The sequence below is a fragment of the Rhincodon typus genome, chromosome 12 (assembly GCF_021869965.1).
Source record: "Rhincodon typus isolate 14 chromosome 12, sRhiTyp1.1, whole genome shotgun sequence".
NCBI lineage: Eukaryota > Metazoa > Chordata > Chondrichthyes > Orectolobiformes > Rhincodontidae > Rhincodon > Rhincodon typus.
Window position 1 is genome coordinate 7,332,966 of NC_063343.1, and position 23,960 is coordinate 7,356,925.

The following is a 23,960-nucleotide window of genomic DNA, read 5'->3' on the forward strand; positions in this document are numbered from 1 at the left end:
ACCTCCTCCCTCACCCCCATCCCAGGCCCCAAGAAGACTTTCCACATCAAGCAGATGTTCACCTGCACATCTGCCAATGTGGTATACTGCATCCGCTGTACCCGGTGTGGCTTCCTCTACATCGGGGAAACCAAGCGGAGACTCGGGGACCGCTTTGCAGAACACCTACGCTCGGTTCGCAACAAACAACTGCACCTCCCAGTCGCGAACCATTTCAACTCCCCCTCCCATTCCTCAGACGACATGTCCATCCTGGGCCTCCTGCAGTGCCACAACGATGCCACCCGAAGGTTGCAGGAACAGCAACTCATATTCCGCTTGGGAACCCTGCAGCCCAATGGTATCAATGTGGATTTCACAAGTTTCAAAATCTCCCCTCCCCCCACCGCATCCCAAAACCAGTCCAGCTCGTCCCTGCCTCCCTAACCTGTTCTTCCTCCCTTTATCCCCTCCTCCCACCTCAAGCCGCACCTCCATCTCCTACCGACCAACCTCATCCCGCCCCCTTGACCTGTCCGTCCTCCCTGGACTGACCTATCCCCTTCCTAACTCCCTACCTACACTCAGCTTTCCTGGCCCCATCCCCGCCTCTTCGACCTGTTTGTTTCCTCTCCACCTATCCTCTCCTCTATCCCTCTTCTATCCGCCTCCAACTCTCTCCCTATTTATTTCAAAACCCCCTTCCCCTCCCCCTTTTCTGATGAAGGGTCTAGGCCCGAAACGTCAGCCTCTCTGCTCCTATGATGCTGCTTGGCCTGCTGTGTTCATCCAGCCCTGCACCTTGTTGTCTCGGATTCTCCAGCATCTGCAGTTCCTACTATCTCTCCTTCCTTATGTTCTTTGCTGCTGGAAAGCTTGCTGAAAGGTTAACACAAGACATAGGAGGAGATTTGTCTCAAACATAAAGATCAATATAAACCAAATTGATCTGACTGACGAGTCTCTGATTTGTATTTCTGATTTAATTCCATTGTGTTATGAATTTCTAGCTGCTGTGCTTTCCCAAGTGTTCAATAATGTTCTGATGGCTTATCAAACAGAAGATGTTTCTTCCTAGGGTCAGAATTTTTTTATCAGAAGACATCAGGAAACTGAAATTGCTTTAACCTGACAGAGATTTCTCCAAGGAGAGCTCTTGTAAATGCAATTCTCTGACAATCTGTGTATTTCTTTTCTGACTGTCATTCACAGTGACAGTTCTTATTCTAGGAAGTCACAACAGCAAAGCCTTCGGCATTGTTAGAAAAACAAAATGGAAAGAAAGATAGCAACATTGTGATTCGTTGATACGCCAGTATTGAATAAATTCAGCTATTGCTGAGGTCTCAACTACAGAACTGTGAACAAAAGAAATGTTGGTTGATGTTAGGGTTACAGTATTTAAATTAGATCAATTTTTATGTACTGATCAGGTTTAGCAGATACATCAACAACCTATTTTACTGTACCATAGAACAATACACTTAGTCCTTGGACACTGTTCTTAGAATATCCAAACTTAAATATGTTGATCTCCCAGGGAGTAAAAATTACATAGTCAAGTGTTATATCACGTATGAATACCCCCAAGCTTAGTCAGATTTGCTGGTACTAATTAAGGGCCTCAGAAAGTTTACTGTAAAAATGTCATTAGAAATTTCTTGTGAAACATTAACTCTTTCTTATTCTCTCTCATTGACACTACTGAAAATATGGTTCTTATCCAACACTGTGGTTATCTAATTCTGTCCTCATCTGATCACATGTCAAACTCGAGTTACAGGGAAGCCTCCTGTTGTAGAAACTGCTCCATTTATATACCCAATGATTTCAACCTGAAAAAGGAAATGGGTGTTAGGGGTAGGAATGCAATCTGTATCAGTGTGCATCTTCTTGTGTCATAGTCGTGTGATCTCCATAATGAGGCATACACGCAGACACATACACACAAACACACACACATGCATGTAGATACATATACACACGTGCACACATACGGACGCGTACATAGACACAAACATACACACATGCACCTAGATAAACATACATGCATGCACATACGCGCACACACACTCATACATACACAAACACGCTTAAACATATACACAGACATAAGCGCACACACATACGTGCACACACATACAAATATGCAAACACATACACATGTGCACACACACACAGTGTTAATAATGTGGGATTCATTGATGGTAACAACACTGAAAGTCAAAGGGCAGTATCTAGATTGCCTCTTATTGGAGATGGTCATTGTTTGGCATTTGTGTGGCACAAATATTACTTGCCACTTGTCATTCCTGGATATTGTATGGATCTTTATACAGATTCCATGGGTCACTGCAAATGTCAATGTGTTATGATTACTTTGTCTTTGTTACGATGCTGGACATAGATTTCAAAGTATTGAAATGCGAATAATTATCCCAAAGTCACATGTTTTATAATAGAGTACTTCTTCTGTTACTGTTGGTTTTATAGAAATGTACTCACTGACTTTTCTATTCTCCACTAAACATTCTGTAACAGAACTGCACTTACCCGCAAGTCACGAGCATCGATCACTATTTTAAAAGAATTGGAAAAATTAGTGGCAACTAATATTGGATCATTTATTTGGAGTGTCGTCAACTTCTCAAAAGCTGCCTGACATCTGCTGACAATGCCCCTTTAGCTTTTTTTTTAACAAGTCTGTTAAAAGTACAGCCAGAAGCTCTGCATAAATTTCCAGTAAAACCCACACATTCACATTCTCTATTCTTGGCAACAACTCACAACAGATCCAGGTAAGTTAATTTTGTTTTAGTGAATTCATTATTGGCTAAGCCAGTCAATTGTAATTGTTTAAACAGGTCTTTTAATTGTCTTACATTCTCTTCCCATGTGTTATTATATATTGCAACATTGTGTGAATAAACAACATGGTTATGTGCTTCAACTAAGACTTGATTCATAAGTCTTTGGAATTTTAGCTATGGTTCTTTATTAACCTAAACTCAATACTGGTATAATGAATGCATTTTGTGTGACAAAAGTGAATATCTCCTGTGTATTAAAGGTATTTACCAGTACTTCTTTGATAGACCAATCTTGAAAACAAATGAGGTAATACCAATCCTATCAATACAACCTGTCCTGCTGATATTATACTTATGTCATTTGTTACCTGACTGAACGATTTCCAGTAATCCCTCACACCATCTCGAGTACTTTAGCTTGGAAATTCCTGATCTTAAGCCATTATCGGCTGAAGGCACCAATGTTTGATGAAAAATGTTGGGAAGCTATGGGGTGGGGGATCTTACAGAAACGTATAAAATTATGAAGGGAATTGATAAAAGAGAAACAGGGAGGTTCTTTGCACTGGCAGGTGAAACTGGAACTAGGGGGCATAGCCTCAAAATAAGGGGCAGCAGATTTATGACTGAGTTGAGGAGGAACTTCTTCACTGAAAGTATTGTGAATCTGTGGAATTCCCTGCCCAGTGAAGCAGTTGAGGCTACCTGTTTTTAAGGTGTAGATAGATTTTTGAACAGTAAAGGAGTTATGGTGAGCGGGTGGGTAAGTGGAGCTGAGTCCGCAAACAGGTCAGCCATGATCTTATTGAATGGCGGAGCAGGCTCGAGGAACAGATGTTCCTGCTCCTGTTTCTTATGTTCTTATGTTTTAAATGAACATTTTCATGGGAAGAAACTGTTAATGCAGAGGGGAGGAAAGGACGGATTCACGCAGTTTATATTTCCATTTCAACATTTGCTTCTTTCCCAGCTTGTGCTGTAACCGAGCACACTGATGATTTTCCAACGTGTCATTGACAAAATGAACAGGACTCATTGATGTCACAGCTTACCTCAGAGATGATGCAATGAGAAGCCTTTGCATTTTAATGGCTTACTCAGGAGAGTTTAAACTCACACTTACTTTCTGGCCTCTGCAGTTAAGGTTGGTGATTAAAAAGGCTTGCATTTAAACCATGCCTTTTACTGTCTTGGGAAGCAGCAGCGTGATTTACAGGGACTGAAGCTATTTTGAAGTGTAGAATCCTTTCCCCATTGCTGTGATATCTTTGTGGCTTGGATTGGGTTGACCCCACATTCCAGCCTCTGTTAAAGCCAGAAACAAAAACCTTGGAAACAACTTGGAGCTGGGATCAAATTTCTGATACTTACATCTCCCACTCAAATTAAACCTGCCTGTGTGTCAGAATTCAATCCATGATTTTGGTTATGCTGGTTGAGGGGCAAATATTGACTTGGACAATGGGAAGATTTTCTCTGTTGTTCTACAAATAGCTTCTTGCGGTGTCATTCATCCATGTGAGACAACTGCCGCAGACTTTGTTTAATGTCTTATCAGAAAATAATGATATCTCTGACTGTGTTGCCTCTGGAATGGGATTGTAATTCACAATCTTTTTGCTTCAGAGTGCTGGGCAGCACAGTGGCTCAGTGGTTTGCACTGCTGCCTCACAGCGCCAGGGACACGGGTTTGTTTCCATATGCGGGCGACTGTTTGTGTGGAGTTTGCACATTCTCCCTGTGCCTGTGTGGGTTTCCTCCGGGTGCTCTGGTTTCCTCCCACAGCCCAAAGATGGCCAGGTTAGGCGGATTGGCCATGCTAAATTGCCCCAGTTTCCAGAGATATGCGGGCTAGGTGAGTTAGCCATGGGAAAGACAGGGTAACAGGGATAGGGTAAAGGAGTGGGTCTGGGTTGGATGCTCTTCAGAGGGTCAGTGTAGACCTGATGGGATAAATGGCCAGCTTCCACACTGTAGAGATTCTATATCGATAGTAGTTAAAAATGGCTAGCTATCATGATGGGAGGTTAGCGTTCAACTCCAGTTTAATACCTGGCTGACAAATCTTTATCCCAATGAGTAATACGATGGGATTTCAAAAGAAATCTACATGAAGAAAGTCACCTAGCCAATCTTGCTTCGACTGCCTGGCATGAACAAAAGACTTATATTTCCTCCATTGAGTCATCCAATTATACCTTAAAGAAGGAATATAAGATTTCTCCTTCAAAATACTCAGAGATCATTTCAGACATTGAACACTCCTTGCTCCAGCAGTCTTGAATTGACAATTCATCAGCCCTTATCCACCAAACTCGCCAAGTTATCACCCTCACTCCATGCCAACATCCAAGTCTTTCAGATCTTCTTTACATTTCTTTTCAAGAGCACGAGCCACAAAAACCCAAGAAATAGGAGCAGGGTTTGTCCATGTAGCCTGCTGGTGAGGCCTCTTCCGGAATACTGTGTTCAGATCTGGTTGCGCTGTTATAAGAAGATATTATAAAACGAGAGAGTATTCAGAAAAGATTTACCAGGATGTTGCTGGGAATGAAGAGTTTGAGATATGAAAATAGACTGGAAAGACTGTAACTTTTTTCCCTGGAGCACTGGAGGATGAGGGGTGACCTCATTGAGATTTATAAATCATGAGGGGCATAGATAAGGTGAATGACAAGGTGAGGGAGTACAAAACTTAAGCGTATTTTTAAGGTGAGAGGAGAAAGATTTATAAAGGACATGAGGGCAACTTTTTCACATATTGAGTGGTTCGTGCGTGGAATAAACTGCCAGAGGTGGATGCGGGTACAGCTACAATATTGGAATCACAGCTAATCATAGGCATCAATACCACCTTCCTGCTTCTACCCCATATTCCTTGATTTCCTGAGAGACCAAAAGTTTTTTTAATTCAGCCTTATATACAATCCACAAGTGGACATTCCACAACCTTATGAGGCAGAGAGTTCCAAAGGTTTGTAATGCTTTGAGTGAAGTAATTTCTTCTCATCTCAGTTTAAAATGGTCAGCCCCTTACCCTGAGACTGCTCCCTCTTCTATTTAGATTTTACACCAGTAGCAATAGCCACTGAGTGTCTACCCTATCAAACCCCTTCAGAATTATGCACACAGAGATTAACTGATGAAAGTCACTAAAATATCCAGTGAGGCTATAACAGTGATATATCTATCGTTTGTGGATTTCCCTCAGCCTTAATACATTCCATCCTCACTATCATTTAATTCCAGCAACATTTTACAACTAGTCTCTTTTGGTTCCATCTCTCAACTCTGCTTTCAGAGCCAGTTCAACAAAACCAAAAGAACCGTGGATGCTGTAAATCAGAAACAAAAATAAAAGTTACTGGAAAAGCTCAGCAGGTCTGGCAGCATCTGTGAGGAGAAATCAGAGTTAACATTTCAGGTCCGGTGACCCTTCCTCAGGGCCAGTTCAATGTTTACCGATGCTATGTTTCGATAATCTCCAGATTTCACGCTTGGCTCATTGAATAATTTCTTCACAGTCCTTTGATTACTTCATTCACAAACATGGGACCTCATGTTGAGATTGTACAGGACACTGGTGATGCCCCTTCTAGAGTATCGTGTACAATTTTAGTCGCTCTGCTACAGAAAGGATATTATTAAATTGGAGAGGATTCAGAAAAGATGTTGCCAGGAATGGAGGGTTTGAGTTTTAAAAATAGGCTGGACAGGCTGGGACGTTTTTCATTGGAGTGCAGGAGGCTGATGGTTGACCTTGTAGAGGTTTATAAAATCATAAGGAGCGAGGTAGAATGACAAAGGTCTTTTCCATAGGCTGGGGGAGTTCAAAACCAGGAGCCATATTTTTAAAGTGAGAGGAGAAAGTTTTAAAAAGAACTTGAGGGGCAACTCTTTTACACAGAGAGTGGTTCGTGCGTGGAATGAACTGCCAGAGGAAAGGTAGATGCAGGTAGAGTTACAAAATTTAGAAGACATTTGGATAAGTAAATGAATAGGAAAGATTTGGAGGGATATGAGCCAAATGCAGCCAACTGCGACTAATTTAGCTTGGAAACATGCTCTATATGGACTGGTTGGACTGAAGGGTCTGTTTCCATGCTGTATAACCCCATGACTCTATGGAGTCAGTCTCCTTGTGTAATCTATTGACCATCAGTACAACCTCCTGTTAAGATTCCATACTTTCCTATTCCGACATCATGTTCTACACCAACTCAACTTGTTAAAGGCCAGACACGTTGACAAACGCAGCAACTTGATGTTGATGTCCCACTTGATTCTTAGCCTGAGTTTACATCCAACACCTAGTCCATTGCAAAGACAATTGATTGAGCAAAGGTCCTACTTGTTCCAACTTTATTCTGTCCGAGACTGACATTTTTAGCCATTCTTTAATTTTATCAAGATTAAATTTCATAATTAAATCACTTACCATCAAAGGAAGCCCTTTGAACTATCAATCAGACTTTAATGCAGGACTGATGGAGGGCAACATTTCAACATTCCCACCTGTGGGATAAGACATTAAATGAAGACGCTATTCAGGGGTCACTGGAGTAGAACCGGTTGAAGTTTCACCGTCTCTGGGGAAGCATACCGCACCACCAGCTATGTCTGCCATTGCCACAGGATGCACCATTCTAAGGAGAGTGGGCACAGAGAAACAAAACCAGAAATTGATGTAGAAACTCAGCAGGTCTGGCTAAATCCCTGGAGAGAACACAGAATTAGTGTTTCGGGTTCCGGTGTCACATAGAAATTCCCTTTAAGTGCTGGAAGCAACTGAGTATATCTCCGTATGACTCACAGCCTAACCAGCAAATATGATGTCAATTTAACAAGTTTGGGTCGCAGAAGCCCGCTCAACAAACTTACATATCACCCATAAAAGGTGAAATGCTCAGCTGCAAGTTGGACCCAGTCTCACTTTCTCTTAATGGAGTTTGGCAATTTTAAAGAATGTCAGTGATTGTAAAGTCTCTTAGGCCTATCATTGAGGTAGTTGTGCTGAGGTGTTCCCTGGATTTGCCTGGGAGTGTTTCTGCCTCTCTACAAGGAGACAGATGAATGAAGTAACATGTCCATTCAAAGACACCAGTATAGGGATTGAAGATGTATAACAGCAAGGTAGAGTGTAAGCTTTGCGCGCACCCCTTTGCCAAGTTGACTCCTGACTTCTCTGTGTCCACTGACATTGGCAGGAATCTGCCTGGCAAAACTAGCCAATATACTTGCTGCCTTTTCAGTGTTCTGCTGCATGTTACACCCAGCAAAGTTCTCATTTTGCAGAGAACTTGCCTTTTGGTGAACTGACACAGGGATCACTCATTAGTCCAGCCTTGCTACAGGCCCCTTAGCCTTGTGACTCAACTTGTAGTGATTCTGCCTCTTGTAAGAAACTTTAATGATCCTTGCTGCGCCAATGTCTGAGATCCAGTGGAGATGACCTCTTCAGAGCAGTGCACCATTGCTTTCTCATCCTCTGCATGGAACTGTGGTCAGATCTTTGGTGTCAGAAAGCAGAAAATAGGAAACAGAAAGACAATGGTAAGGAAAGGGAGGTGCGGTGGAAAGAACGAGGTCCATGGTAATGCTATCAACAAACTGCTCGTTAGGTCAGGTAGTAGGATGAGAGTAAGCTGGGAGTTGAGACATCATCCTGAATAATCTCATCCATGCCAGGTTCTATAGGTCCTGTCACATGGCTGAGAATAGTCTTATATAGACTACAGGCATTTTCCTCCCTGGTCACATACTCCCAAGACCTTTGTGGTTTGTAATGGAAAACCTTTGGCCCAATTAGGACATCATCCCTAATGCCCACCTCCACTACTATAGCTTTCTGTGCCACATCCTGGCATGGGATTGAAACAAAGGTATTCTAGAGCTGCCTCCTACCATTCAGCACAGCTTCTTTTATAACAAAGACAAGAGTGCCTTTAAGAGCAGGAGACTGGCTGCTATCATCCATCAATGAATGCTTGGCTCCATGCTATGTGCAGAACAGTTGTCAGACTGAGCACTACATTGTGGTGAATAAAATTGCAGCAGCAAATTTGACTTCGGCTCAATTCCACATCAAGGGCATGGACAGACAGAAATTATGATCATCCCTGCGCATCCACATAGTGTTTCCAAATAATTGTTAGCTCACAGCACCCTCATCAAAAATCCTTCCAATTGCAAATTCATGAAACTGCCTTTAATACTATCTAGGCTGCATTACGCCAAATACCACAAGGAGAATCCTTATAGTGTTTGCAATTATCCAGTTGGGTAATTAGTGCAATTCTGAATAATGCAAACTAATGTAAAATATTGATCAAGCCTTGAGACTGATAAGGAGAAAAACTTCCTCTCTTTGTCCACTTGCTACTGCGACCAAGCTAATGGATTTGGACTCATTCAGGACGGCCACACAATGACAGTTTTGGGAAAGTGCCAACTCAAGCAACAGGGCACGGTTTCTAAGGATGGGGTTTTACCTTACAATATTTCAACAGTGTTATTTGTATCGAGTTTCCAGCAGGATTTCTCAGTGAGTTTTCTGGTCTTACTATTCCAAACTCACTTCATTAGCTACTTACCACACCCCTATATGCTCCTCTTGTCTAATCATAGTAATTTCCCAACTCAGCATAGCTGGACGGTCATGCTACTGCCTGGGTATCCCAGAATCCTTGGCACTGGCGCTATCTTTAAAAGGTTTTTCTCCACGCCATCAAGCATCATTAGTGTGGAGTTGCAGTGAATGGGATGAGGACAAAGCTTTTAGACCCTATTCCTAATTGCCCAGAGGGCAGTTAAGAGTTAACCACACTGCTGCAGGTCTGGAGTCACATTTAGGCCAGACCAGGTAAGGATGGTAATTTCCTTCCCTAAAGGACATGAGTGAACCAAATGAGCTTGGGCCAAGAATGTCCTGTACACAAAACGCAGGCTAAATCCGATCATTTAGCAGCCCATCAGTCCACTCTCGATCATCAGTAAAGTGATGGAAGATGTCATCAACAGTCCTAACAAACAGCACCTGCTCAGCAATAACCTGCCCAGTGACGCCCAGTTTGGGTTCCGCCAGGGCCACTCAGCTCCTGACCCATTACAGCCTTGGTTCAAACATGGATAAAACAGCTGAATTCCAGAGGTGAGGTGAGGTGAGAGTGACAGCCCTTGACGTCAAGGCTGCATTCAACCAAGTGTGGCATCAAGGAGCTCTAGCAAAGTTGGAATCGATGGCTATCAGAGGCAAATTCTCCATTGGTTGGAGTCATACCTGGAACATAGGAAGATGGTTGTGGTTGTTGGAGGTCATTCATCTAAGCTCCAGAACATCTCTGCAGGAGTTCCTCAAAGTAGTGTCCGAGGCCCAACCATCTTCAGCTGCTGCATCAATGACCTTCCCTCCATTGTAAGGTCAGAGGTGGGGATGTTTGCCGATGTTTGCACAATGTTCAGCACCATTCGTGACTCCTCAACTATTGAAGCAGTCCGTGTTCAAGTGCAACAAGATCTGGACAATATCCAGGTTTGGGCTGACAAGTAACAAAGAACATTCACACCACACAAATGCCAGGCAACAACCATCTTGAACAAAAAACAATCTAAACGCCACCCCTGAACATTCAATGATGTTACTATCACTGGATCCCCCAGTGACTACAAGAGCAGGTCAAAAGCTAAGAATACTGTGGGAACTCACCTCCTGACTTCCTAAAGCCTGCCCACCATCAACAAGGCACAAGTCATGAGTGTGATGGAATACACCCCATTTGCCTGGAGGGGTGCAGTTCCAACAACATTCAAGAAGCTTGACACCATCCAGAACAAAGCAGTCCATTTGATTGGCATTACATCCACAAGCATCCACTCTCTCCACCACCAAACCTCAGTAGCAGCAGTGTGTATTATCTACGAGATGCACCGCAGAAATTCACCAAGAATCCTTTGACAGCACCTTCAAAACCCATGACCACTTTCATCTAGAAGGCCAAGGGCAGCAGATACAAGGGAACAGCGCCATCTGCATGTTCCCTTCCAAGTCACTCACCATTCTTGCATGAAAATATATCACTGTTCTTTCAGTGTTGTTGGTTCAAAATCCTGGAACTCCCTCTCCAACAGCATTGTGGGTCCACCTACTGCATGTAGATTGCAGCAGTTTAAAAAGGCAGCTCAACACAAACTTCTCAAGGGCATCTAGAGTTGGGCAGTAAATGCTGGCTCAGCCAATGATACCCACGTCCCATGAGAGAATCTAAAAAAAAGTATGACCAGGCATAGACACCTGTTATACCGTGAGCCTGGGGAGAAAGGTAGGCAGTAACAGGCTCATGTAGATGGGTTAGGTGGGAATCTAATGAGGTGCGAAGGCTGTGGAATTTACAGGTAGGGAATCTGGATGTTTGGCAGCTGACCAAGGGGAAGTGGACTCTGGAGTCCATGGTTGAGGAGCACTCAGCGTCACCTTCCATCCTGCGGGAAATCAAATCTAATCAATGGGGACAAAAATGGCTGTGACCACACTGTGTGTGGGATAGCTGTCTCAAACTGGGAGGAAGGGCACTGCAGGATCAATTGATGAGGAGTTTCTAAAGGGATGCACTGTACAGGACACAGACCTGTGGAGTCCCTGATGACTGGCCATTCTAATGCATTGAACCCTGACTGTTGCACACCTGTCTGCCCTAGACATTGCTAACAATGTCACTCACACTAACATACTTGGACACTGAGGGCAAGGAAAGAATAAAGATGGTTTAGGACGAGGGCTGATGGTATCAGCAGAGCCCATTACCCTGTATGCATATTGTTCCACTTTCATTGACATGCTGCAGCAGTCTTTCAACACTGACATTGGCTCATGTTACAGCGTATGGACATGAAGTTGTATCTCATCCTGCAATAGTTACCTGTGCCATCAATAAATTTTCTTCTCTCTCTCTCTCTCCCTCACTGTACCTCAGTGCATTCCCTGGTTCTGCAGCTGGCCTAAAGGGATTCTGATTAATGGAACCCATTGGCCTTGGAGCTTTGGTTAGGTAACTCCTGGGGCACCTGTGTTTGGATGGACCAGACATGACAAGTATCTTCTTGATGCAGGTTGCCTCTCCTTGGTGTGAACTTCCAAGGGTTAGAGGGGGCAAGCAGAGTGAAGGCCGAGGGCCCAGCCTCCTCTGGAGTGTCCTGAGCGGAGATTTCTGAGGGAGCTGTGTGTGGCTCCTCCTCCAACTGGGTGCCTCCCGGCACTGCCCTGTCTCCTTGTGAGGACGGGGCACCTGCAGGGTGCACCAGGTTCCTTGCCCACTGTCACTGTTCCTTCAGTCCTGTGGACCATTGGCTGGGGCGATGGAGAGCAGGTCTGTGCAGACCGTGAGAATGCTGGGCCTGGTTCTCCATGGCAACCACCGCCCTGTCCATGGAGACAGACAGACAGTCACATGGCTCTCTGCACTGCTGCTGTTTCTGGGCCTGAGGGCTATTCCCTCTCACATTCCTACCTGTAGCTCCTATTCCACCCTGTGCAGGTGGATGGAGTCCCTGATTCCTGACTCCAAAGGGTCCTCTCCTGCCTGGGCTGGAGCAGGTGCCTGGTCTCTGCCCGTCCTCTGAGTGCCAGCGGCCTGGGCCGTGCCTTCCTCGGCCAGCCGTAGTGCTGTCACAGTGAGGTGTTCACCAGATTGTGGTCACAAAGCTTCCATGCCTACCGTTTCTCTAGAGCTGTCAGTCTCTGCTCTAGTGAGGGAGCCAGCCATGTTAATGCTTCCCTTGAGGCCCTATGACTCTCATCCTCAAAGGGCCACCAGATGGTTTCTGAGGGAATCAACTGTTTGACAGCAGGGGTGGTGGAGATGCTGTTGGTCACTACGAGGCACAGGCAAGAGAGAAGACATCATGGCCAGTGGCCAGTGTGCAGAAGTGGTGTGTGCGATGAATGATACTGATGGTGAGATTAAGGGGAGATGTGGATGTTTGCATCTCTACAGGAACTGTCCTGGTCTTCTCCTCTGAGGGGCAGCGTTCTGTCCTCATAAGAAGGGAGGAATGTCAAGGTACCCTTCTACCCATGCAGTTTTTCCCTGCCCTGCTCTGGATTGGCCTTCCCCTATAATGGGAGAAAGCAAGGGATTGAGTGAGATGTATGTGGCTGTCACAGGTGCTGGCACAAGAAGGCAAAAGGCTATAAGGTTTGGGAGTGAGAAGGTAGCACAAAGGTAATGTAACATTCGCAGCATGAGCGATTGTGGGGATAAGAGCAAGTAACAGAGAGTTTGTAAACATTGAGAGTGGTAGAGCATGTGCTTTGGTGGGAGGGATGTACAACAGCAGAGATAGACTAAAAGCTAAGTGGCAGAGAGTGTGGCACATATGCTAGAATGGAAAATATCATTGTCTTTCCTGTAGCCCTGCTGACCATTCCTCTGCACCATGGATATGGCACTAATCTAAGTGGGCTGAGGAGTGGCAGATGGAGTTTAATTTGGATAAATGTGGTATTGCATTTTGGTGAACAAACAAAGGGCAGGACTTATACAATTAATGGCAATGCCCTGGGTAGTGTTGTAGAACAGAGAGACCTCGGCATTCAGGTACATAACTCTTCAAAATTTGCAATGCAGGAAGACAGGGTGGTTAAGAATACATTTAGCACACTTACCTTCATTGCTCAGACCTTTGAGCATAGGAGTTGGGACATCATGTTTAGGTTATACAGGACATTGGTGAGGCTTCTTCTGGAATACTGCGTCCAGATCTGGTTGCACTGTTATAAGGAGATATTATTAAACTAGAGAGTGTTCAGAAAAGATTTACTAGGATGTTGAGATATGAAAATAGACTGGAAAGACTGTAACTTTTTTCACCGGAGCACAGAAGGTTGAGGAGTTACCTTAGTGAGATTTATAAATCATGAGGGGCATAGATAAGGTGAATGACAAGGTGAGGGAGTACAAAACTAGAGCGTATTTTTAAGGTGAGAGGAGAAAGATCTGTAAAGGACATGAGGGCAACTTTTTCACACAGAGAGTATAAGCTGCCAAAGGTAGTGGTGGATTTAGGTACAGTTACAACTTTTAAAAGACATTTGGATAAGTATATGAATGGCAAAGGTTTGGAGGGATATCGGTTAAGTGCAGGTCAGTAGGACTAGTTTAGTTTGGGAACATGGTCGGCATGGACTTGCTGGACCAAAGGGTTTGTTCCCAGGCATATGACTCAATAAGTGGTGACCCCAGGCCAACCTGCCAGGGTACGGTTTCATGGCCTTCTCTGTTCCCCTTCTGCAACACCCCCATTCACTGGGACTTCCAGATCCCTGAAGAGAAATCGCCATGCCTTCTTCCCCTCCTCCCACACATTCATAATCTGCCTGCAATTGATCAGGGTTCCTTCAGAAGGCCAGTTCTTGTCCGAGTGCATGGGGTATGTAGTTGATAATACCTGCTTAGTAAGGTATGGTGAATGTAGTGTTTGGAAACAGGTGGACCTTGTTGACTTGGAGGTCCTTGATTTGAGTTGTTAACCCAAGCCATCGAGGAAGCCCTGGCTGACCAATATAAACAGGGGACTTCAGTGGCGATGGGAGAAAGCAGGATGTGTCTGAAGAACATTCACTTGCGGCAGCTATCTTGGAGTTGGGGTAAGCATTTCTGGCATCATGCCTTTATTTGGGAAGCTTGACACGTTTGATCCTGCCGTCAAAGACTGGGCCCAGTATGTGGAAAGAATGCATTTTTTTTCCCAGGCAGATGACACTGGGGGCAGATGAAAAGCAACGAATTATCCTTCTGGCTGCTTGCGGACCCGCAGGATTTTCGGTTATAAGGGGTTTAACTTTCCCAGAGGCACCAGATACTAAAACCTTCCAAGAGTTGATGGTTAAGGCAATGGTCTAGATGAAAGAGCGGTCCAAATGTTGAAGCAGCCTATAGCATCACTCAATACCAAACTGTCCCTGGTTCCTGTTCAATTATAGGACCACACCTCACTCAACAACAGAGATAGCTCTATCAGTATTGCTGACGGGAAGAAGACTCCGTACCAGGTTAAACCTGATATTCCCAGACTTGGGGGTAGGGTGAAATGGCAGCAAGAATGCCAATTCCATTCCTAAGCCACCTCTAAGCGAGAGAGACAATTTAATTCGGGGATTAAGCTTGGTGCTGAAGCCAATGGAAATGGCCCTGTCTGGGTACAAGATGAGGTTGATGCGAGGTCAGGTCCCATGATTTACAAAGTCTGGATGGGTAAGGCGGTCCTGAACAAACATGCTGATCACCTGAAAGCTGTTACCTCACAAATGGGGCAGGGAGCCAGGACGCTCGGCAGGAACCGCAGGTGCTCCCCCTCCGTCCAGTGTTGGGGAAGCCAGGGCTTCCTCGATGGCTTGGGTTAACAACTCAAATCAAGGACCTCCAAGTCAACAAGGTCCACCTGTTTCCAAACACTAGATTCACCATACCTTACTAAACAGGTATTACCAACTACTTACCCCATGCACTTGGACAAGAACTGGCCTTCTGAAGGAACCCTGATCAATTGCAGGAAATTGTTGGGGAAAATTCAGAGTCTGAAATGGTCGCAGCCTTGAAATTATTGCTGCCGGAAGAAGAGGAGGGAACTCTACTGAGATGTTCCAGATGCAAGAGGCAGGCCACAGTCCAGTACACACTGCCCGTGTCTGAGTCTATGAGAGGAACCGGACAAGAGCAAAAATGTTGCAAGAGAAGCTACAAAAGAAAGACCAGACCTACATCCCCAGAATTAGTTGGGGAGGGGTGTAGTGATTGGGACCAGGTGGATCCTGTTGACTACGAGATCCTTGACTGGGGCTGTTAACCTGGACCAATCCAGGAAAGCCCTGGCTGACCAAAATAACCAGGAGATTTAGAATCTCCTCACTTCAGGAGCTGACTCTGAGCTGTCTGGTCACAGCCTGTGTACTGTGCACAAGTACAAAAAGGGTGACTTGGCGACAGAATACTGGGCTCTGTGCAGTTATTTCAGTGACAAAACACACAAGACCTCACTGCAAAAATCATCCAAAAAGCTTGAGATAACTCAGAGTTAACCAAACACAGCACAACTCTTGCTTCTGCTCATCAAAGGGATTTTATTGAATTTGGCAAATTGTTTGAATTGTGATTTGATGGAATACACAGATCCAGCTCTCCCAGTGTCAGCACTTTATGCACCAAAAGTTGATTATAAATTAACGATGTTCAGCCTCCTCATCATTGGTTAGTTATTGCAGGTACACGCTCTATGAGTTTGGCACTGCAGACTTTGCTCTCTTAGTCTATGTATAAAAGACAAGTGTTGAAATACTTTCTTCCCAAACTGGGTCAAGTGTGTAAATGTGAGAATCTGTGAGGAGACCAGTTCCAAGATCAAGATCGGGTAAGGCATGGTCATATATTTTTGCAATAGAGAGGTATCTGGAAATTATAGAATTGATTGTTAATATTGTTTGCATTTGAGGTTACGTAGCTCAAATATTTTTCTCTTTATGTACTTAATTCCCTGTTTTATTCAAATGAGTCATAACGAAAAAAACAATTAAAATATTCACTTTTTAAAGTTCACAATATTGATTAAGCTCAGCCATTATATTTGCTAAACACCATTTAACATCTTTTTCAGACCCTGCTTTGTGTTACTTTAACAGTGATTTAAGAGGTTAACAATTGAGTTCAAACCACTCAAAGGTGTTAAGAAGATAAATTTAATCCAGCAGACAGAGGAAGTTATGTGATTGAATTAGTGGATATAAAACAGAATAATTAATTGAAGACGCTGTGAATCTTTCTGTGTTGGAAACAACTAGGACAGTTTATCATCCAGCAGAACTGCATCCATAGTTTAGTTTTGAGGATGCTTTTGCCTTTTGAGGACAGTTTCTCTGAAAAGTTGCATCTTAAAGTTAATTACACTATAGCTACCTAAAGAAAGGCGTATAAATAGAATTGACCATAATGATTTATGTTCTGATACCATTATCTACATAAGTCATGTAGATTTCTAAAGTAACAGTGAGTAAATAGGCTACTATTTTAGCATTAAGATATTTTAATGTGCCTTGAGAAGGGGTAGAAAATGAATAGGTGCAGAGCTGATGTGAGAGTTGAGGAAGATAATCAGATTTTTGGTACAAGATGGATTTTGTGAAGATTTTTAAGAGTGATGAGGTGGGGAAAAGACTGAGAGGTTTAGAGAAGGTGTTGTAGAATGTCAGTCCAAGCCACATAAAGAGTTTGCCCTGAATGATGGAGCAGAGATGCAAAAGTAACCAAAAGACTAGAGGAAATGAGAGCAAATGTGATATTGAATGGGTTAGTGTGGTCAAGTTGACCGAGAATTATTCTGAAGCAGATGCCAGCAACACATAGAAAGGATGTTATTAAGCCTGAAAGTTTTCAGAAAAGATTTACAAGGATGCTGCCAGGACTGGAGGATTTGAGCTATAAGGAGAGGCTGAATAGACCAGGGCTTTTTTCCCTGGATCATCAGAGGCTGAGAGGTGACCTTCTAGAGATATATAAAATCAGGTGGGGCATGGATAAGGTGAATAGCCAAAGGGCTTTTTCCCAAGGTAGGGGAGTCCAACTGGTTCTGGATTTTAACATACCTCATACGTGTGTTAGATGCATTCTGAAAGCGATTCTTTATTCTTGACTTCTGGAATTGTAAGTGCATGATCACATGTATCAAGGCCATCATCAGTTCCAACCATCACATTAATCACGAGCTCTGAGAGTGACTCAATCACAGTCCTGACCAGATCTCCAAACAAATAAGAAAATGAATAAGTCTGGATGATCCAAAATGTTGATTTTCTAACCTCTCTACAGTGTGGGTAAATTTGGATGATATTCTGACATGATGGCTGTAATTTATACTAACCAATGCTCAACTTGTACTGTTTTGTACATGTCTAACACTGTGTTGGAAGCCATGCAAAATGCCTGCAGACAGCGTTAGAGTTGCCTTGGAGAGAACAACTATCAGTACAGACAGGACCAAGCGAAATGGTCTCTTTGGTTCATCCATCAAATGAATTGCTCCCAGTGAATGTTTGGCCATTCCGTGGCAGTCTAAAGGAGGAGATGGCATCAAACATCTCCATCAGCATTCCCTGAAAATATGGTAGGGGTTTGCTTCACCACTGCTCTGGTCCATTGGTGGTAATAAATTAGCTGATCATTATCATATTGTTGTCTTTGGGAGCTTGCAGAAGGCAGTTTGGAAATCCCGTCTACCTTCTCTTTGGTCCCATCAAGGGATATTGTCAGAAAAAGTTCTTGGGAAATTTCTCTCTCTGCTTTTGTGGAGGTCTGGGTGGAAGTTGTATCAATTAAGACTTGAAAGGGATCCCTTTAAAAGATCTCTGACTTTGGAATAAATCCTGAAGAGAGAGGGTCAGTTGCTTTTCTGGCCCAATGCGTGTTGGAATTATAGCAGAGTGCTTTTTCTGTGACTTATTTGACCCTAAGAAGCAGTTGCTTTGTATTAGGAGGGGAAGTCAATACAAGCTAGCACTGTTCTCTCCGGATCTGTAAGTGATCCCAGGCTTGGAATTTGGAACAGTATCCCTGAGTTTTGTGAGGGCATCTTATTTTATCAGTGAATATTTGACTGTCTACATCGATTTTAAATGTTGGCTTTCTTGGGTTGGACATAACAATGTATCCATTTTAAAGGAACAGTTTCTCATATTTTCAAATGTTGCATAGCTAATAAATTTTGATGTGTAGATGTGCTGAGGTGCAAGAAAATTGTTCCACAATCACAAAGCTAGAAAAAGAAAGAAAATTCATATATATAGCACCATACACAACCTTGGAGTCTCAGAGCTCTATACAGGTAACTTTAGTAATGTACTGGCTGTTATAATGCAGACGAATGCAGTGACCAATTTGCGAATGGCAAAATCTCACATGAAGTAATGAGATACTAATCTGTTTTCGTAACTTTTGTTGAAGAATAAATAGTGGTCAGGCCATCAGGTGGCATGGTGGCTCAGTGGTTAGCGCTGCTGCCTCACAGTGCCAGGGACCTGGGTTTGATTCCACTCTTGGGCGACTGGCTGTGTAGAGTTTGTACATTCTCCCCGTGTCTGGGGGCTCTGGTTTCCTCCCACAGCCCAAAAATGTGCAGGTTAGATGGATTAGCCATGTTAGATTGCTCATAGTATCCAGGGATGTTCAGGTTAGGTGGATTAGCCATGGGAATTACAGGGTTACAGAGAAAGGGTTGGGGGTTGGATGTGGGTAGGATGCTATTCAGAGGCTTGGAAGGCACCTGATGGGCCAAATGGCCTGTTTTCACACTGCAGGGATTCTATAATCAGGAAGAAGGCCTCTGCTCTTGTTTGAAGTAGTAAAAATGGGATCTTTTACACCCACCTGAAGGGCCAGTCAGGGCCTCACTTTCTCATCTGAAAGGCAATGCAGTATTGGTGTTGCATTGGAGTGAGCAGCGAGATTTTGTAATCAAATTTCTGGAATGGGTCTTAGAGTCAAACAGCATGGAAACAGACCTTTTGGTCCAACTCGTCCATGCTGATCAAGTTCCCAAACTAAACTAGTCTTGACAATCCCCAGCAGCCCACCCTATAATGTGAAGATGAGAGTGTTACCAGGTCAACCACAGGTGACCCAAAAATTATAGATATCCTGTATAATAGTGACAATACACACTATTAAAATGTGCATCATATACATTCCATACCAAAAATATAGTATATGTTACATACCTTAAGAAGGAAGCACAATTTATTCTTGCTGAGAATTATTATGAAGTAGATGCCAGCAACACGTGGGAAAGGATGTTGTTAAACTTGAAAGGGTTCGGAAAGGATTTACAAGGATGTTGCCAAGATTGGAGGCTGAAGAGATCGGGACCTTTCTCCCCCAGAGCATCGGAGGCAGAGGGTTGACTTTATAGAAGTTTGTAAAATCATGACAGGCATGGATAGGATAAGTAGCCAAGGTCTTTTTCCCAGGTTAGGGGAGTCCAAAACTAGAGGGCATAGGTTTAAGGTGAGAGGGGAAAGAATTAAAAGGGACCTGAGGACAACATTTTCACACAAGAGGGTGACGCATGTATGGAACGAGTTGCCAGAGAAGGTAGTGGAGCCTGGTACAATTATAACATTTAAAAAGCATCTGGATGGGGATATGAATAGGAAGGGTTTAGAGGGATATGGGCCAAATGGCAGCAAATGGGACTAAGCAAGATTGGGATGTCTGGTTGGTGCAGACAATTTGGACTGAAGGGTCTGTTTCTGTGCTGTATAACTTTTGACTCTATGATTCTATAAGTTGTTCCCTTGCAGATTGTGCACTGGCAAATGTTGCAGTTGTTCCTTTTCCAGGTAGACATCAGGAAGTTTCTAAGACAATAACAAGTCCTCCTTTACTGTGCAGCTTCGGAGCATGATGGCATCACATCTCGGAGCCAGTCCAGCCAGTTCCAGGAGAGTGCACTGTGGACCTCTCTCCCTTCCAAGTGGAGGTGCCCCTGATTCTCCCCGGCTGCCATGTGCCATCATCAACGGTACTCTTGCAGGTTCTCATAGTCAATGAGGGCCCTTTCTTCTGCAACATTCATAAACACCATCTATGACATGATACTTTCAGTAAGATTATACATATCTAAAGTGTGTCAGAATATGCAGTAGTGCAAACAAAGTTAAGTTTCTAAAAGAATGGAATGAAAGGACCATGGTAGAAAGAACTAAGCAGAATCTGTGAATCAACATTGATATTGTGTGTTAGTTGGACAAACTGCTTGTTTCTGAGCTGTAAGATGCCATGCAATTTATATACAAATGCAAAGGTCTTGCATGCACTGTAAGTCATTCACAATTCTTGCTTCTAGTTCAATGTGTCACAGATGCACACACAAAAAAAGAGACAGAAAGCCAGTAATTTCATGCTGCTTGTGCTGATCTGGGCCTCAGCACCTCATTCCAAGGCCAAATGGCTTTTGTTACTGCCAAACTACAGAAACTTAAAGAGTCATAGAAATTTGCATGGCACAGTGGCTCTGTGGTTAACACTGCTGCCTCACAGCAACAGAGACCCATGTTCAATTCCAACTTTGAGTGACTGTCTGTGTGGGGTTTGCATATGCTCCCTGTGTCTCTGCGGGTTTCTGCCAGTTGCTCTGGTTTCCTCCCACAGTCCAAAGATGTGCAGGTTAGGTGGATTGGCCATGTTAAATTGCCCATAGTGTTTAGGGATGTGTAGGTTAGGTGCATTAGCCCATGGGAAATGCAGGGCTATGGGGATGGGTCTGGGTGGTATGCTCTTTGGAGGGTCGGTGTGGGCTTGTTGGGCTAAATGGCCTGTTTCCACACTGTAGGGATTCTATGATAAAAGAAAGTTGTTAAGTTCATTCGATTGACGCCAGTTGAAAAGGAGTTATACATCCTAATTCTACTTTCTAACTCTTGGTCTGAGAACGTTCGGGTTACAGCACTTTAATCAATATCTATGTCTTTTTTTTTAAACAAGAGTTTCTACATCTAACATCCTTCAGGGCAGTGAGTTACAGATCCCTCTGAGTCAAAAACATTCTCAACTTCTCTTCAATCCTTCCACCAATTACTCGAAATTTATTCCAATTATTGACCTCCCTGCTGGGAGAAATTATTCCTTCCTGTCCACTGTATCTAGGACCCTATAATTTTAGATACCCTGACTAAACATCCCCTCAGCCTTCATTGCTACAAGGAAAGTAACCCCTGTCCAATCCAACATTCTCATAAAGCTTGTCTCCACTGCAATCATAATGACTGTAGTGAAATGACCAGAAAACTATGCACTGCTCTAGCTTAACTAGTATTTTATGGAGTTCCAGAAAATTTTCTATGTATTTGTAATCTATGCCTTGGCAAGTGAAGGAAAATATTTGATTCAGTAATGTCCTTTAAGGAAGGAAACTGCTATCCTTACCTGGTCTGGTCTACATTTGACTCCAGATCCACAGCAATGTGGTTGACTCTTGACTGCCCTCTGGGCAATTAGGGATGGGCTTACTACTTGCCGACTACTGTTAGGGATCTGTCAATATACGGTGCAAAGTCACCCAGTCACTCTTCAATCCTCAATATCCGACCACTTGTTGCGTCTATGATTGCAATGCCTTATTCACCTCAGGTTTGAATTCCTCTTGCCACTTTCCAACACACCCAACCAGTCCCTTGATATCTTCGTGCAGTCTGCAGAAATGTTATGGTTGTGAATAAACATTCATTGCAGCCAGATCAAACGGTAAGCTGACAGATCCTCCAGGCACACAGGGTAGAACAATTACAGATAAGGTGTAGGATGCAAGTACTGTGGAAGTCATCATGCAAGAAAATATGTCTGGTTTTGGGAGATCGGTGTTTTCATGACAAGAAGCCGAAATATTTGCATACAAGTGTATGGCTAAAAAGAAAACCAACAGCTGGTACAGATGGAGAGAGAGAGTTTGAAGATTATGTGAAATCACTACACACCTAACAACAATTTCGTTCAATCAAGTTGACAGTTAAGAGATGGTTTGTGAGTTCTGGCCATGAGGACTGCAGGAAGAGAACATCAGGGTCAACATAAATGTCACATAGACACTGAAGTGTTATACATATCCTGATCTTCACACACCTGTAAAAAGTGGCTCAACATGGTGAGACATAAATGGAGCCCTCAGTTGTAAAGTTAAGACCATATGATGGCATCATAGTTGTGCCAAGGGGCAAGATTACATTGAGACTTCATTGCAATGACATAAATGAGGACCGAACATTCGAGCTCACAAATGGCAAGATAAAGCCAATCATCACAGCCAGAACAAGCCTAAAGCTTGGGGTCTCAAAAGAGATTTGCAAAGTGTCCCAGCAACCTAAGAAGAGATCATCAAACACCATTTCCACCACCTCCAGCGAGATGCCACCACCAGACACATATTACCCTCCCCTCCCTTGTCTGCCTTCCGCAGGGACTGTTCCCTCCAGGACACCCTGGTCCACGCTTCCTTCACTCCCAACACCCCCACGGTCCTACACACCTTCCCCTGTAACCAGCAAAGGTGTAACACCTGCCCATTTACCTCCTCTCTCCCATGATCCAAGGGCCCAAGCAACACTTCACCTGCACTTCCTAGAATCTAGTCTACTGCGTTCTCTGCTCACAATGTGGTCTCCTCTACATTGAAGAAATGAAGCGCACACTGGGTGACTGTTTCACAGAACATCTACGTTCTGCTCACAAAAAAGACCCTGAGCTACCTGTTGCCTGCCACTTCAACACACCACCCTGTTCCCTGGCCAACATCTTTGTCTCTGGCTTGCTGCAGTGTTCCAGCAAAGCTTAGCACAAGCTGGAGGAACAACACCTCATTTTCCACTTCGGGACCCTGCAGCCCTCTGGACTCAATATTGAGTTCCATAATTTTAGGGCCTAAACTCTCCCATGTCCCAGCCTCGTACCCCACACACCAGGCCTTGTTACCACATAGCCTGCCATTATACTACCTGTTGCTCGTCACTAACAGTCCCCATTAACAACTATTCACCCTTCCAGCCAGATCATTATTAACTCCTTTGTCTATCCAACTATTCTTCTCTCTCTTTAGGCCCTATCCTATCATTTACTCCCTACCCCATCCCCCTCTCTATTTTCTGCATATAAACTGACGTTTTCCCAGCTACCATCAACCCTAAGGAAGGGTCACCAGACCCGAAACATTAACTCTGTTTTTTCTTCACAGATGCTGCCAGACCTGCTGAGCTTTTCCAGCAACTTCTGTCTTTGTTCCAGCAAACTAAGACATTGGTGATAGAATACATCTCAGATGAGTAGAAAAATATGTTCACAGGGTTAAGATGACTTCAAGGAGAATATTGTCTCAAAATAGATGACAGTAAAAAAGATCAATTCAGGATCTGCCGAAGAAAGTTCTAACTACCTCCAATCTAGCCAGGAAGATCAAATAAGAGATGGAAAAGAAGGGAGTGATCAAGAAAATGACACATCTTAAAGAATGGATTAATAACAATAACAGAGAAACATCCTGGGAAGCAAAGAGTATGCGTGGACTGAAAGGTTCAAAAAGGATTCCATGACCCCATTCTAACTATGAAAAGAATTTTGCCACATCTTGCAAATGCAAAAATCTTTA

General features: G+C 43.7%; 1 protein-coding gene and 1 long non-coding RNA gene across 8 annotated transcripts in view; one reads left to right on the plus strand and one right to left on the minus strand.

The window, feature by feature from the left end:
• Positions 1 to 23,960, minus strand: part of LOC125484554 — a 78,712-nt gene that overhangs the window by 20,272 nt on the left and 34,480 nt on the right. For 3 of the 7 annotated variants that reach the window (XR_007263389.1, XR_007263388.1, XR_007263387.1), the window contains 2 exons: positions 17,419 to 20,389; positions 15,889 to 16,228 (listed from right to left, as the gene is read on the minus strand). This is a non-coding gene — a long non-coding RNA (uncharacterized LOC125484554). Of the gene's footprint in view, positions 1 to 15,888; positions 16,229 to 17,418; positions 20,412 to 23,960 lie in introns of those variants that run through there. The other 4 variants (XR_007263391.1, XR_007263390.1, XR_007263393.1 and 1 more) reach the window with 4 other exon arrangements.
• The window catches only part of LOC109936225 (sodium-dependent phosphate transport protein 2A-like), a 41,618-nt gene continuing 37,885 nt past the window's right edge, over positions 20,228 to 23,960 (plus strand). The window contains exon 1 of the mRNA XM_020534842.2: positions 20,228 to 20,348. Within this exon, the coding sequence (XP_020390431.2) occupies positions 20,228 to 20,348 (121 nt within the window). The remainder of the gene's footprint in view (positions 20,349 to 23,960) is intronic.